This window comes from Neoarius graeffei, chromosome 19, assembly GCF_027579695.1.
Source record: "Neoarius graeffei isolate fNeoGra1 chromosome 19, fNeoGra1.pri, whole genome shotgun sequence".
NCBI classification, from domain to species: Eukaryota; Metazoa; Chordata; class Actinopteri; order Siluriformes; family Ariidae; genus Neoarius; species Neoarius graeffei.
In genome coordinates, this window is record NC_083587.1 from 33,870,436 (window position 1) to 33,883,225 (window position 12,790).

General features: G+C 42.8%; 2 protein-coding genes across 2 annotated transcripts in view; both read left to right on the top strand.

Moving 5' to 3' along the window:
* LOC132867604 (polycystin-1-like protein 1) overlaps positions 1-409 on the top strand; it is a 117,117-nt gene extending 116,708 nt beyond the window's left edge. Inside the window, exon 47 of the mRNA XM_060900587.1 lies at positions 317-409. Coding sequence (XP_060756570.1) covers positions 317-409 — 93 coding nt within the window. The remainder of the gene's footprint in view (positions 1-316) is intronic.
* Positions 410-10,102: 9,693 nt separating this feature from the next.
* pdia4 (protein disulfide isomerase family A, member 4) overlaps positions 10,103-12,790 on the top strand; it is a 39,106-nt gene continuing 36,418 nt past the window's right edge. The window contains exon 1 of the mRNA XM_060900016.1: positions 10,103-10,425. Within this exon, the coding sequence (XP_060755999.1) occupies positions 10,341-10,425 (85 nt within the window). The 5' untranslated portion in view covers positions 10,103-10,340. The remainder of the gene's footprint in view (positions 10,426-12,790) is intronic.

Below are 12,790 nucleotides of genomic sequence, written 5' to 3' on the forward strand. Positions count from 1 at the left end.
TGAAAAACTGTGTTTTAGTGTTACTAAGTAACAGGAATTCACTTGTCTCACAGACCTTCCACAATCTTAAATAAAACTGTCAAATTTTAATTGAAAAGGTATGACGTGTCATTCTTTAATTAATAAAACGTAATCATCGGCAGATTGCTTTGGTGTAAGAGGAATGAAACACTTTAGGGTCTGCTGTTATAGGAAAGTGATGAACTTTGGGGTGGGGAGAGTAACTCTGCTTTGTTATTGTTATCACACCACCTTGTCATTGAGGATTTTCCTAGAACTGTAACACACCCGTCATATTTATTCTGTATTTATTCAGGTTGGTGATGAAAACAAGATGGAGGAAATGGAAATAATGCCAAGGATGTCTTGTGAATTTTTATACCCTGATGAAGAAAGCCGTCTCAGGTAAATTCCTTCTTAGAATTTAAAAGTAGACGGCCTTTTGATTTCATAAAATCGGTGAAATTTGGTTCCCTCTGAAATTTGGTCATTGTGATATACACTACTGTTCAAAAGTTTGGGGTCACTTTGGAATGTCCTTATTTCTGAAAGAAAAGCACTGTTCTTTTCAATGAAGATCACTTTAAACTAATCAGAAATCCACTCTATACATTGCTAATGTGGTAAATGACTATTCTAGCTGCAAATGTCTGGTTTTTGGTGCAATATCTCCATAGGTGTATAGAGGCCCATTTCCAGCAACTCTCACTCCAGTGTTCTAAAGGCCAATTTATGCTGACAACGCAGTCCTCGCAGATGGCGTCACAGATAGCGTCTGCGTAGCCCCCCCACCTTCGCAGACGCTCTGCGCGCACCTCCCAAAAATTGTGACCACCGCAGAAGCCTCGCAGACAGCGTCGCAGACAAGAAGGCTCTGATTGGTCCACTCTACATCCGCTGTACACGCACTTCCGCTTCCCTACTTTCCCGGTTTGGTTTGTTTTCACTACCGCAATTTTTAAAAACACGAGCGAAGATGGAGCAGCACGAAGAGCGGTTGATCGAGGAAGTGAGGAAGTACGTACATCTATACGACTCCAGTTCTAGTCATTATAAGTAACCGGAGGATAAACACTCCACTAACCACACCCGCCAACTACTCCTAGTGATTTCGCGACTTCGTGCCCCCTTGCGTTGTGGCGGTGAATAACATCGCGCACGCCTATTACTCCCCGCTCAACGATAAATTACAACTGTCTGCGAAAAGCTATCTGCGAAAGCCTTGTCGCAAGAGCATGCAGAGGTCCTAATGGTACAATGTGTTTGCTCATTGCCTCAGAAGGCTAATGGATGATTAGAAAACCCTTGTACAATCATGTTAGCACAGCTGAAAACAGTTGAGCTCTTTAGAGAAGCTATAAAACTGACCTTCCTTTGAGCAGATTGAGTTTCTGGAGCATCACATTTGTGGGGTCGATTAAATGCTCAAAATGGCCAGAAAAATGTCTTGACTATATTTTCGATTCATTTTACAACTTATGGTGGTAAATAAAAGTGTGACTTTTCATGGAAAACACAAAATTGTCTGGGTGACCCCAAACTTTTGAACGGTAGTGTACCTTTATTTAATTTGAAGGGATGCCCTGAGCAAATAATGTGCATGAAATCGCTCGCTTCGCACAGTCAAGTAGACCGAGGAAGTGCATGTGTGCATACACACTTACCTTTGAGCGTGCACTGACAGTTCCATCATTCTGTCACTAAACGAACAGCTGATCACACCTAGGTGCTCACTGAGTGCCGATATTTATTAGTTGGGCCCTGCGTTTCCTTTCCTTCGCACCATGACGTCTTTTCTTCTCACTTTCCGTTACTGTAGTCGGTCTTTGGTGCTTCATTCGCACACTCACGTCCTCCATTTTCCTCTTCTGTTTGAAATTTGTATCCCACAGTGCCTTGCGCGAACGGGGAAAGCCCACCACGTGATGCATGATGTAGTCTCTTGTATTGTGTCACGGTGAAGCAAGAAAAAATAGTGGAGAATTTAGGGCCACATGGCCCTATATTCATTAATTGTTCTATTTTTAAAAAATGAATAAAATTGGAAGTCTGTAATTTGAATTCAGTGCTTTCAGTCCACTAAACAAAAATAATTGGATGTCAGGGAAAATTCTTTTTATGACTTAAATTTGAAAAATCTGAAAGGCGGTTTACCTTTAAATGAACCTCAGTTTTGATACAATTCACATAAATGTAGTGGTTTCTCAGTGCTTAACACTTAACTGCTCAACACTGTGCTTGGAATGTACTCTGGATGAAACCGTATGCCAAATGTATAAATGTAAATAACGCCAGCTCCGTAAATATGTACTTGTATCATTACAAGGTCACTGCTTGAATGGGACACTCTGCTTGAATGGCACTTTAGACGAAGTGGGGAAACAATCCATGACTGGGCATTTTACGCAGATCAAAAGGTCCGTCAGGAAATCTTCACATCCCCTGGAAAGAAGACAAAGGACTCTCAAACTTCTCTCTGCATAAATCAAGCCATCAGTGTTCATATTAAAGGCAGCGAGATGCTAAAAGCAAATAGATCACAAGCATTTAAGATGACCCTGGAGGACAGCGACTGTGATAATACAATGCCGAATAAAGCGTTCATCTCTCTGACTGAGGCGAAGATAAACTATCCGTCTCACAGCAAGTCATGTAGACAGTTCTGTGTGAATGAATCGCAAGTAGAAAAACAAGCTGAAGAGGAAACTGTAAATATTCCACATCAGTGTTGTTGAGGATGTTTTGCAATTCTGCATGTTGAAGTGATGAAGTACAATGAATCACGTCAATAAAAACTTGAATGCAAGTGCAAAAATCTGAATTTGAATCTTGTTATTTTGAATTTACAGTATGAAACGGTGTCTTCAATCTTTTGGAAAGCAAATATTCAAGATGTATCGCAATATTTAGGTTTGTCATGTTGCATTAAAAAAAAACTGTGAAAGCTTACAGCTTGATGATACTTTTGTTTATTGTCTAAAAAATGACCACTAAAAAAGGAGGAAAGCAAATAAAAACAATGTAATGTTGGAAATAAGATTCATTTGGACAAGTTAGCTAGAGGGGCGGCACGGTGGTGTAGTGGTTAGCGCTGTCGCCTCACAGCAAGAAGGTTCTGGGTTTGAGCCCTGTGGCCGGCGAGGGCCTTTCTGTGCGGAGTTTGCATGTTCTCCCCGTGTCCGCGTGGGTTTCCTCCGGGTGCTCCGGTTTCCCCCACAGTCCAAAGACATGCAGGTTAGGTTAACTGGTGACTCTAAATTGACCGTAGGTGTGAATGTGAGTGTGAATGGTTGTCTGTGTCTATGTGTCAGCCCTGTGATGACCTGGCGACTTGTCCAGGGTGTACCCCGCCTTTCGCCCGTAGTCAGCTGGGATAGGTTCCTGCGACCCTGTAGAAGGATAAAGCAGCTAGAGATAATGAGATGAGATGAGAAGTTAGCTAGAGAGTACAATATGGGTCCGATGGTGTAGGAGTGTAGTTTAATCTTACTAATAATACCTAGTTTGGCAAACTACAACCCTAAATCGGAAAAAGTTGGGATGGTATATTGAAATTAAAACTAAAACAATGATTTGTAAAAATCTTTGACCCGTATTGCACTCAAAACAACACAGCAGCACAGTATTTGATTTTTGCCTCATGAATTTTATTGTTTTTTTTTTCACAATAAACACCTTTCAGTTTTGATTCTTACAACACATTTCAAAAAAAATGTTGGGACAGTAAAGAAGTTACCACTTTATAATGTTGCCATTCCTTCTCACAACACTTAAAAGATGATTAGGAACTGAAGATGATGTGTTTCAAGTGTTATTTTGTCCCATTCTTCTCCCATTGTTCAGTGAAATGAAGTTGATCAGATCCATCCATTATCCATAACTGCTTATCCTGTGCAGGATCATGGGCAAGCTGGAGCCTATCCCAGCTGACTACGGGCGAAAGGCGGGGTACACCCTGGACAAGTCGCCAGGTCATCACAGGGCTGACACATAGACACAGACAACCATTCACACTCACATTCACACCTACGCTCAATTTAGAGTCACCAGTTAACCTAACCTGCATGTCTTTGGACTGTGGGGGAAACCGGAGCACCCGGAGGAAACCCACGCGGACACGGGGAGAACATGCAAACTCCGCACAGAAAGGCCCTCGCCGGCCACAGGGCTCGAACCCGGACCTTCTTGCTGTTAGGTGAAAGAGTGCTAACCATTACACCACCGTGCCACCAGTTGATCAGATAAAACATGAAATATCTTGGATTCATACTGTCTGCAATGAAATACAAGTAAAAGAAAATTTAGAAATCACTGCTTTCGTTTTTTTTTTTTTTGTTCTGAGATGCTTTTCTTCTCATCGTGGTTGTAAACAGTGCTTATTTGAGTCACTACAGACTTCCTGTCAGCTCAGGCCAGTCTGCTCATTCTTCTCTGATCTCTCTAATCAACAATGTGTTTCAGCCTGCAGATCCTCCACACACAAGATGTTTTTTGTTTTTCGCACCATTCTGTGTAAACTCTAGAGCAGTGTTTCTCAAACTTTTTCAGACCAAGGACCACTTTATCCAAAAAAAAAAAAAAAAATCGTAGACTACCTAACCCCCTAAATATCCCGAACAAAAAACAATGATCCTGCTTCAACAGTATATTACAAATTACACACAAATGGAATGACAGTTTTACAAATAGTATCGCCAACTCACTCATTGTTGTCCTTCTCTTAATGGGAAAAATGGTGCTGCTTATTCTGATACATCAGTGAAGCAACGTCTGGCTCCAAACTGGACAGTTTTAATCTCATATCGGGGGCCACATTGTTCCGGTTGCACTGCTTTGTTTTCCCAAACAAAGAATCATCATGTCTTTGCACTTTGTCCTTGCTCGTGTCGGATGTTTCTTGTGTTTTTCTTTTGACTGACCCAGTCTTCAGCCACCGATCCATTATCTTTTTGACAGTTTGATGCTAAGTCTAACTTTGTTACTCGTAGTTTCTCCGCATTCCACATTCCCTCCACATTCAAAAGTGATGTTGATATGAAAGTGTAACCTAAACTGACGTAGCTATGTATAGGCAGTGTCGCAAATCTGTTGGCTTGCTTAATATCAGACAAATTCAAATAATAGGCTACTATTTGAATTTACATAGGACTTTATTCAAAATAGAAAACAACTCATCTGTGCTACTCATAACTTTGCTTTTGGAGTCACATAGGCGATTTGAGAAACACTGATAAAACATGATATTTTACGACATTAATTCATGGACCACACTTTGAGAAACGGTGCTCTAGAGACTGTTGTGTGTGAAATTCCCAGGAATACTCAAACCATCCCATCTGACACCAGCGCTCATGCCAGGGTTAACGTCACAGAGATCACAATTTTCCTTTTTTTGATATTTGATGTTAGCATTAACTGAAGCTCTTGACCTGTATCTGCATGACCTTATGCGCTGAGCTGTTGCCACATGATTGGCTGATTGGATAACTGTATAAATGAGCGGGTATGAAGATGTTCCTATGATGGGTGAGCATATGTGTGATAATATTACATGGCACGGTGTTGTCCGGCGGCAGCGTGGCGGTTGTGCAGGCGGTGTGGGATTTGTTTTCATGCACCTTTTGGTGGGACTGTGGCTGCTACACCACTGGAATGACATCCTGACCTTTATTTGATCAGACTTTATTCCCCCTCCCCCTGCAACCTTGGGTATTGAGAAAGGCGCTATATAAGTTTAACTTATTATGTTTATTAATATAGAAACATTAGGCGGCACGGTGGTGTAGTGGTTAGCGCTGTCGCCTCACAGCAAGAAGGTCCGGGTTCGAGCCCCGTGGCCGGCGAGGGCCTTTCTGTGTGGAGTTTGCATGTTCTCCCCGTGTCCGCGTGGGTTTCCTCCGGGTGCTCCGGTTTCCCCCACAGTCCAAAGACATGCAGGTTAGGTTAACTGGTGACTCTAAATTGACCGTAGGTGTGAATGTGAGTGTGAATGGTTGTCTGTGTCTATGTGTCAGCCCTGTGATGACCTGGCGACTTGTCCAGGGTGTACCCTGCCTTTCGCCCGTAGTCAGCTGGGATAGGCTCCAGCTTGCCTGCGACCCTGTAGAACAGGATAAAGCGGCTACAGATGATGAGATGAGATGCATAATTATGATATGGTTGTCTGTGTACGTATGGATGTGTATAGTTATAGGTATGTGTATATGTATGTACTGTACTGTATATATGTATTGTATGTGTGTATATATGCATAAGTATTTGTATATATGATTTGATTTGGTCGATATTATACCATGTTGGTATGTCTTGGTATGTTTGTATGTTTTTTTTGTTGATTTTGCTTTCTTTTGTATATATAGTTTATTATGGTGGAAAGTGACGTTTGATTAGCGGTGGTATAGAGGGTTAGGATTTGATAAGTTATTTACTTCTTCCTAATCCTTTCCGAACATTATTATGTTATTGCCTTGTGGCTACGCTATTCTGTTTTTTTATGATGATGTTTTGATGATTGCATTTTTTATTTTTGTTGTTTTTTTGTTTGTTTTTATATCTTCCTTACTGTTCGGAATAAAGCAAGCAAGCAATCAATCAAAAAGTAAGAAATACCGTTACCGACTTGCTCAACTAAGACTGATTTGACCTCATTGATTGTGGGTTGACTCTCATTAAAACAGGATGGGTGTTCTAACTTATGCAGCATATGTGTACATGCGTGCATTTTCACTGATAAAACATAAAAGGCTCATTAAATAATCAGATGAACTGAGACAATCACATTCTGAAGCAAATTAAATAATCTTATACACACAATACAAGTTACATATATTAATCTAAATGCAGGTAAACAACGTGTTGTTTTTGTTGTTTTATATCCAAATGAGAGTCGGAGCTTACCCGTCTGTGTTCTCGCTTCTTGAAGGCTGATCTTGTGGCCCAATGTTTTGAAACAATCTGACTTTCAGTTGTTCGTTCAGTTCTCCGTTCATTCACTTCTTCCACGTAAGGGTGAGATAGCAGCAATATCCAGTGGAGGAATCAGACGGCTGGTCCACTCATTCTCCGTTTTCTCCATACTGAATACTCTGCCATTACTGCTCGGCTCAGCCAATTACTAAATCCCGGGACGGAACAGAACGTCATCGGTTTTAGCAACAACAGCGGTGAGGTCACTGCCCGAGCGATATGTCACATCCTGTTCCATCCCGGGTTTTACCAACAACCCTCGGCTCACACTCCTGGAGAACTGGTGCAAGTGAACTCACTTTCTTTTAAAAAAAAAGAAATAAAATAAATGCTTTCTTTTTCTTGTAGTTTTCTTTCATTCTTGATACTGCACCCCCTTTAAATATGGGCTTATACGCTCCTCGACAGATCACAGGTCTCGTACGAGTCTTCAATAAAATGCCCAGAGCAGAGGAGGGACCACTTCGTAGGTGCCCAATGTGCCCGTGAACTTCTCGCAAAACGTGTCCAAATCTTTGCAGTTTGAAATTCTTGGACCATGAATGCAATGTAAATCCACCTTCTGTCATGTTGCTGCACCCACCAGCAACACATCTACATGGCATGGCGATAAATTAGCTCAAAATGGAGGATCAGAGTTGCAGTCAGCTCTGTGTTATTAGTATAGCGGAAATGGTGACAAGACCGATAGACTTCCTGCTGTGACGTCATGGACGTCAAGGTCATTCACTCAGACCGCTACCTATCCATCCATCCATTATCTGTAACCGCTTATCCTGTCCTACAGGGTCGCAGGCAAGCTGGAGCCTATCCCAGTTGACTATGGGCGAGAGGCGGGGTACACCCTGGACAAGTCGCCAGATCATCACAGGCCTGACACATAGACACAGACAACCATTCACAGTCACATTCACTGTCTGTCTAGTCCCATCCTCATTGTTGAGGGTCAGGGACCATGGGCACAGCATGCACCACCGCTCTCCACCGTCTCCTCTCTCTGGTGACGGTCGTACATTCCCCCGCTGGTCTCCCCGTCCAGTCTCTGATGTCGTCCGTCCAGCGGCGTCTTTGTTGTCCCCTCGACCGCTTCCCGTCGATTTTGCCCTTGAGGATGTGGGTGCAGAGGTTCTGTGCCCTAATGATGTGGCCGAAGAACTGTAGCTTCCGCCTTTTGATGGTTGCCACGAACTGCCGCTCCGTGCCCATCTCTTCCAGGACTGACTCATTGGTTCTGTGGTCACATTCACACCTACGGTCAATTTAGAGCCACCAATTAGTCTAACCTGCATGCCTTTGGACTGTAGGGGAAACCGGAGTACTACGGATGAAACCCACGCGGACACATGAAGAGCATGCAAACTCCGCACAGAAAGGCCCCTGTCGGCCGCTGGGCTCAAACCCAGGGCCTTCTTGCTGTGAGGCGACAGTGCTAACCACTACACCGCCGACTGCTACCTATATGAGTCACTTTAATCGTAAAAATGACTATATTAGATTTATTGTTGACGCTTAAAACTATCCCTGTGCCATTCTTGAGGTCTCAAGGCATTTATAAACAAAAGGTGAGGCCATGGTTCTGTGTATCTGCTTGAAGTCAAAGTACTGAAGTAAATGTGCTGTCCAGCTCTGATGTTATACAGTATCTCATCTCATTATCTCTAGCCGCTTTATCCTGTCCTACAGGGTCGCAGGCAAGCTGGAGCCTATCCCAGCTGACTACGGGCGAAAGGCGGGGTACACCCTGGACAAGTCGCCAGGTCATCACAGGGCTGACACATATGGCCCTTTTCCACTACCCTTTTTCAGCTCACTTCAGCTCGCTTCAGCTCACTTCAGCCCGACACGGCTCGCGTTTCGACTACCTCAGAGCAGCACGACTCAGCTCACTTCAGCCCTGCTTAGCACCCAAAACTCGCACGGTTTTAGAGTGGGGCTGAAGCGAGCCAAACCGAGCCGAGTGGGGCTAGGGGCATGAGGAGACACTCCCCTGTGCACTGATTGGTGAGGAGGAGTGTCCTCACATGCCCACACACGCCCCGCGAACACGCTGGGATCTGTAAACACCGTAAACCCGGAAGAAGAAGAAGAATTACGAGAATTTCTGAAGCCTTATGCGCCTCGCCTCATCTATACGCTCTTGCCAGTATCTGTTGGCGTTGTCGGTGACAACAAGCCACAGCACCAAGACCAGCAACACTAACGACTCCATGTCCTCCATGTTTATTGTTTACTATCCGGGTCGTGAGACTACCGCTTAAAAGGTCACTGATGTCACTGTTTGCACCGCCTAACGACATCACGTGACGTCCACCCACTTTCGCTAACTCCACACAATGTGTCCACCCACTTCCAGCCAGCACAGTTCAGCGCGGTTGTAGTCGAAATGCAACTCCAACAGCCCCGCTCAGCTCGACTCAGCCCAACTCAGCACCGCACGGCTCAGCCCAACTCAGCCGCGTTGGTAGTGGAAAAGCGGCAATAGACACAGACAACCATTCACACTCACATTCACACCTACGGTCAATTTAGAGTCACCAGTTAACCTAACCTGCATGTCTTTGGACTGTAGGGGAAACTGGAGCACCCGGAGGAAACCCACGCGGACAAGAGAAGAGCATGCAAACTCCACACAGAAAGGCCCCTGTCGGCCGCTGGGCTCAAACCCAGGACCTTCTTGCTGTGAGGCGACAGCGCTAACCACTACACCACCGACTGCTACCTATATGAATCACTTTAATCGTAAAAATGACTATATTAGATTTATTGTTGACGCTTAAAACTATTCCTGTGCCATTCTTGAGGTCTCAAGGCATTTATAAACAAAAGGTGAGGCCATGTGTATCTGCTTGAAGTCAAAGTCCTGAAGTAAATGTGTTGTTCAGCTCTGATGTTATACAGTATGTGCTGCTTTTTTATTTAAATTGATGTTATTTGATGAATGGGTCTAAAAAAAAGTTTTCTTCTCAATAAACGGTTAAATTCTTTTACAGCAAGTTTATTCAGCTGTGTGGCGTTTGTCGTCATTCAGTAGTTTTGTGTCTGGCTTGATAATTATCCAATCAGAGCTCTGAACGTACGTACGGTGCGGTCTTGAGTGGCGACTTCTGATTGGTCGAGCGCAGAGACCGCGGACCAATCAGAGCGTGGCAAGTCAGACAAGTTTGAGTAGCGGAGTGAAGCGAAGGCATTTCAGAGAGAGACGCGTTTCGAGGGGAAGTTGGTTTTAAAGCACGGCTTGGCTTTAAACAGAATAATTAGGCGTTAGTTTATACAGCAGAACCTTTAAAAGTAAACCGAGCACGGCTGGAAGAGTGTCTGGGACCGCTGGAAGGCTTGACGAGGGGAGAAGGCCCGGTGGAGAAGGCTGAGAGGTGATGATGATGAAGAAGAAGCTGCTGTTGTTGGTTGTGTTGCTCGGGTTAGCACACTTCATTACTATCAGCACAGGACAGCAAGAAGGTGAGGAAGAGCTGGGATTAGTGTTCACTCACACACACTCTCACCATGCTGGGTTAATCAGAGTGAGCTGGCCTGCTAAACTGTCAGGGGGTGGGAATGCATGCATGCCTGCATATTAGTGATATGTTTTCTTGATTTTTGCATGAAAAAACAGCTCAGGTTTCTATGACTTGAGATGTTGTTGTGGTGCCCAGAACAAGTAGTTTGCTCTGGAAGGTGTTTACTCAGTAGGGAGAGATTTAAAAAAAAAAAATAACTTCAGACTCCTCCTCCATAGAGATTTTCATTTTCAGCTCCCTTGAAAAATGACGACTACTATAAAACAGCACAGCAGGAAACAAGGGACCAAAACTCTCACATTAAAGTGCGTATCCTGGACTAAAATAAAACAAAAAACGCGTCTGGAAAAATCCCAACGGAGTCTGGAGCCAGATTCGTGACGTCACGTACGGAAGCGCCAGCAGGCTGCGCGAGCTTGCAGGGTTTCAGTGCGCAGCCTGTGGAGACCAAGTTCAGCTGCGAGCGATTTTGCGTTGAGATCTGGAATTGTCGCCTGAGCTTCTAAACACACAGATTCATGCGTCAATGCTCATCTAGTTATTGCTACATAAATCATATATTTTTTCTATTTTTTTTTTTTGCGGTCCAAATCCTGCGCTCTGATTGGCTGGCGAGCGCGTCTGTATCCTTCGATTTACCACGCGCATGCGCAGACCGATTCCCCCCCCCCCCCCCGTCAACTTCCGGGAAGTCTAGTGCTGCGTTCATGTGCTATGGGAAGATGATATATTCCAGTTGGGAAGTGGTATTTACCAGTGTGTTGTGTTCACATGCTTTTGTTGTTGTTGACAAATTAAAGATGGTGGACCAGATTCAAGTTTGCAATAGTTAGTTAGCTATCGTTAGCAATAGCGTCTGCTGTGGATAGGTAAAAACAAACCATAACACATTTTTAAAGGAAACGGATTTCTAACGTATTATATTACACTTGTTAATGACGCAACATTGCATAGACACCAAAAACTACCCACTAGGACTAGTAAAAAAAAACTTTAGTAGCGTACAATGCTTACCATTGCTGCGATTTTGTAAGGCAAGTTTATTTATATAACACATTTCATACACAATGGCAGTTCAATGTGCTTTACAGAAGCAAAAACAGTAAACAATAGAGAAATAAAATTACATAAAATAATTTTATTTTTAATCTAAAACAATTAATTAAAATAATTAAAAGAAAATAAGAATTAAACAATAGTAGAAATAAAATAAAATGCCAAAAAGGAGAAAAAGAAACCAGCAGAATAGAATAAAATTAAAGTAAACTTAAAACATGCAGAGAAAGTAAAGATTATTAAAAAGTGTAAAAATATTAATTATTTAACAGAAAGCATCTGAAAACAGCTTGGTCTTTAACCTAGATTTGAAGCTGCCAACAGCAGGAGCATTTTTAATGTCCTCTGGCAGTTGGTTCCATAGCTTGTACCGAGCATTTCAACACATTTGTGGACTAATAGAACGCGAATTGTGACTACAGTTGTGAGATTTGATTATCAGTAGACAAGCTGTTGAATATGGATGAGGAAACAATCACTTCCCAGCCACAAAATGAAGATCAGTAACACAGTCCAAGGAGGAACGAGACCAGCGATTCGCCGTTTTCAAAAGAAAGATATATTTTTAGTCTTTTTCAGATTTATAATGTGTTTTTGTATTGCGTGAATGGTTTGGATTGAATTTTATTAGTGTATGTGTAAATAAAGTTAATTTTATTGAAGTTAATAAATTTTACCTGGTAAGTTCAGACCGTGACACTGGACCTCTGGCGACTCGCTCGTTCACAACAAATGTAGTAGAATTTTGTCAATTTTTTTTTAAATAAGATTTATAATATCAAGTCTTATAAATTTTTGCCAGCATTTCTCAGGAGAATAGCATTAACTTTACAGCATGGATAGCGATAATGAGTGTTCACAGCGAAAGTGAGTTTTACTACCCTGAGGAAGAAGAAATAAAACATTTCAGGAGAAAGCTAAAACCCTCTAACTGCTGCTAACGCCGAGCAAAAACACGGCTGAATCCTGAATGACTCCTATTTGTATAAATGAGACTACATAGGCGGCTCGGCTCGGTTTTCTCTTTCGGGCGCTCGTTTTCTGTAAGAACTTGGTAAAAAAAAATTTCAGGAGAATAGCATTCATTTTACAGCATGGATCGCGATAACGACAGTCTTCACAGCAAAAGCGAGTTTTACTGTCCTGAGGAAGATAAAATAAAACATCTCAGGAGAAAGCTAAAAACCTCTAACTTGCTAACAGTTTGATCTCATTAGTTAATCAGGCTCATTTTGGACCATGTTATCCTA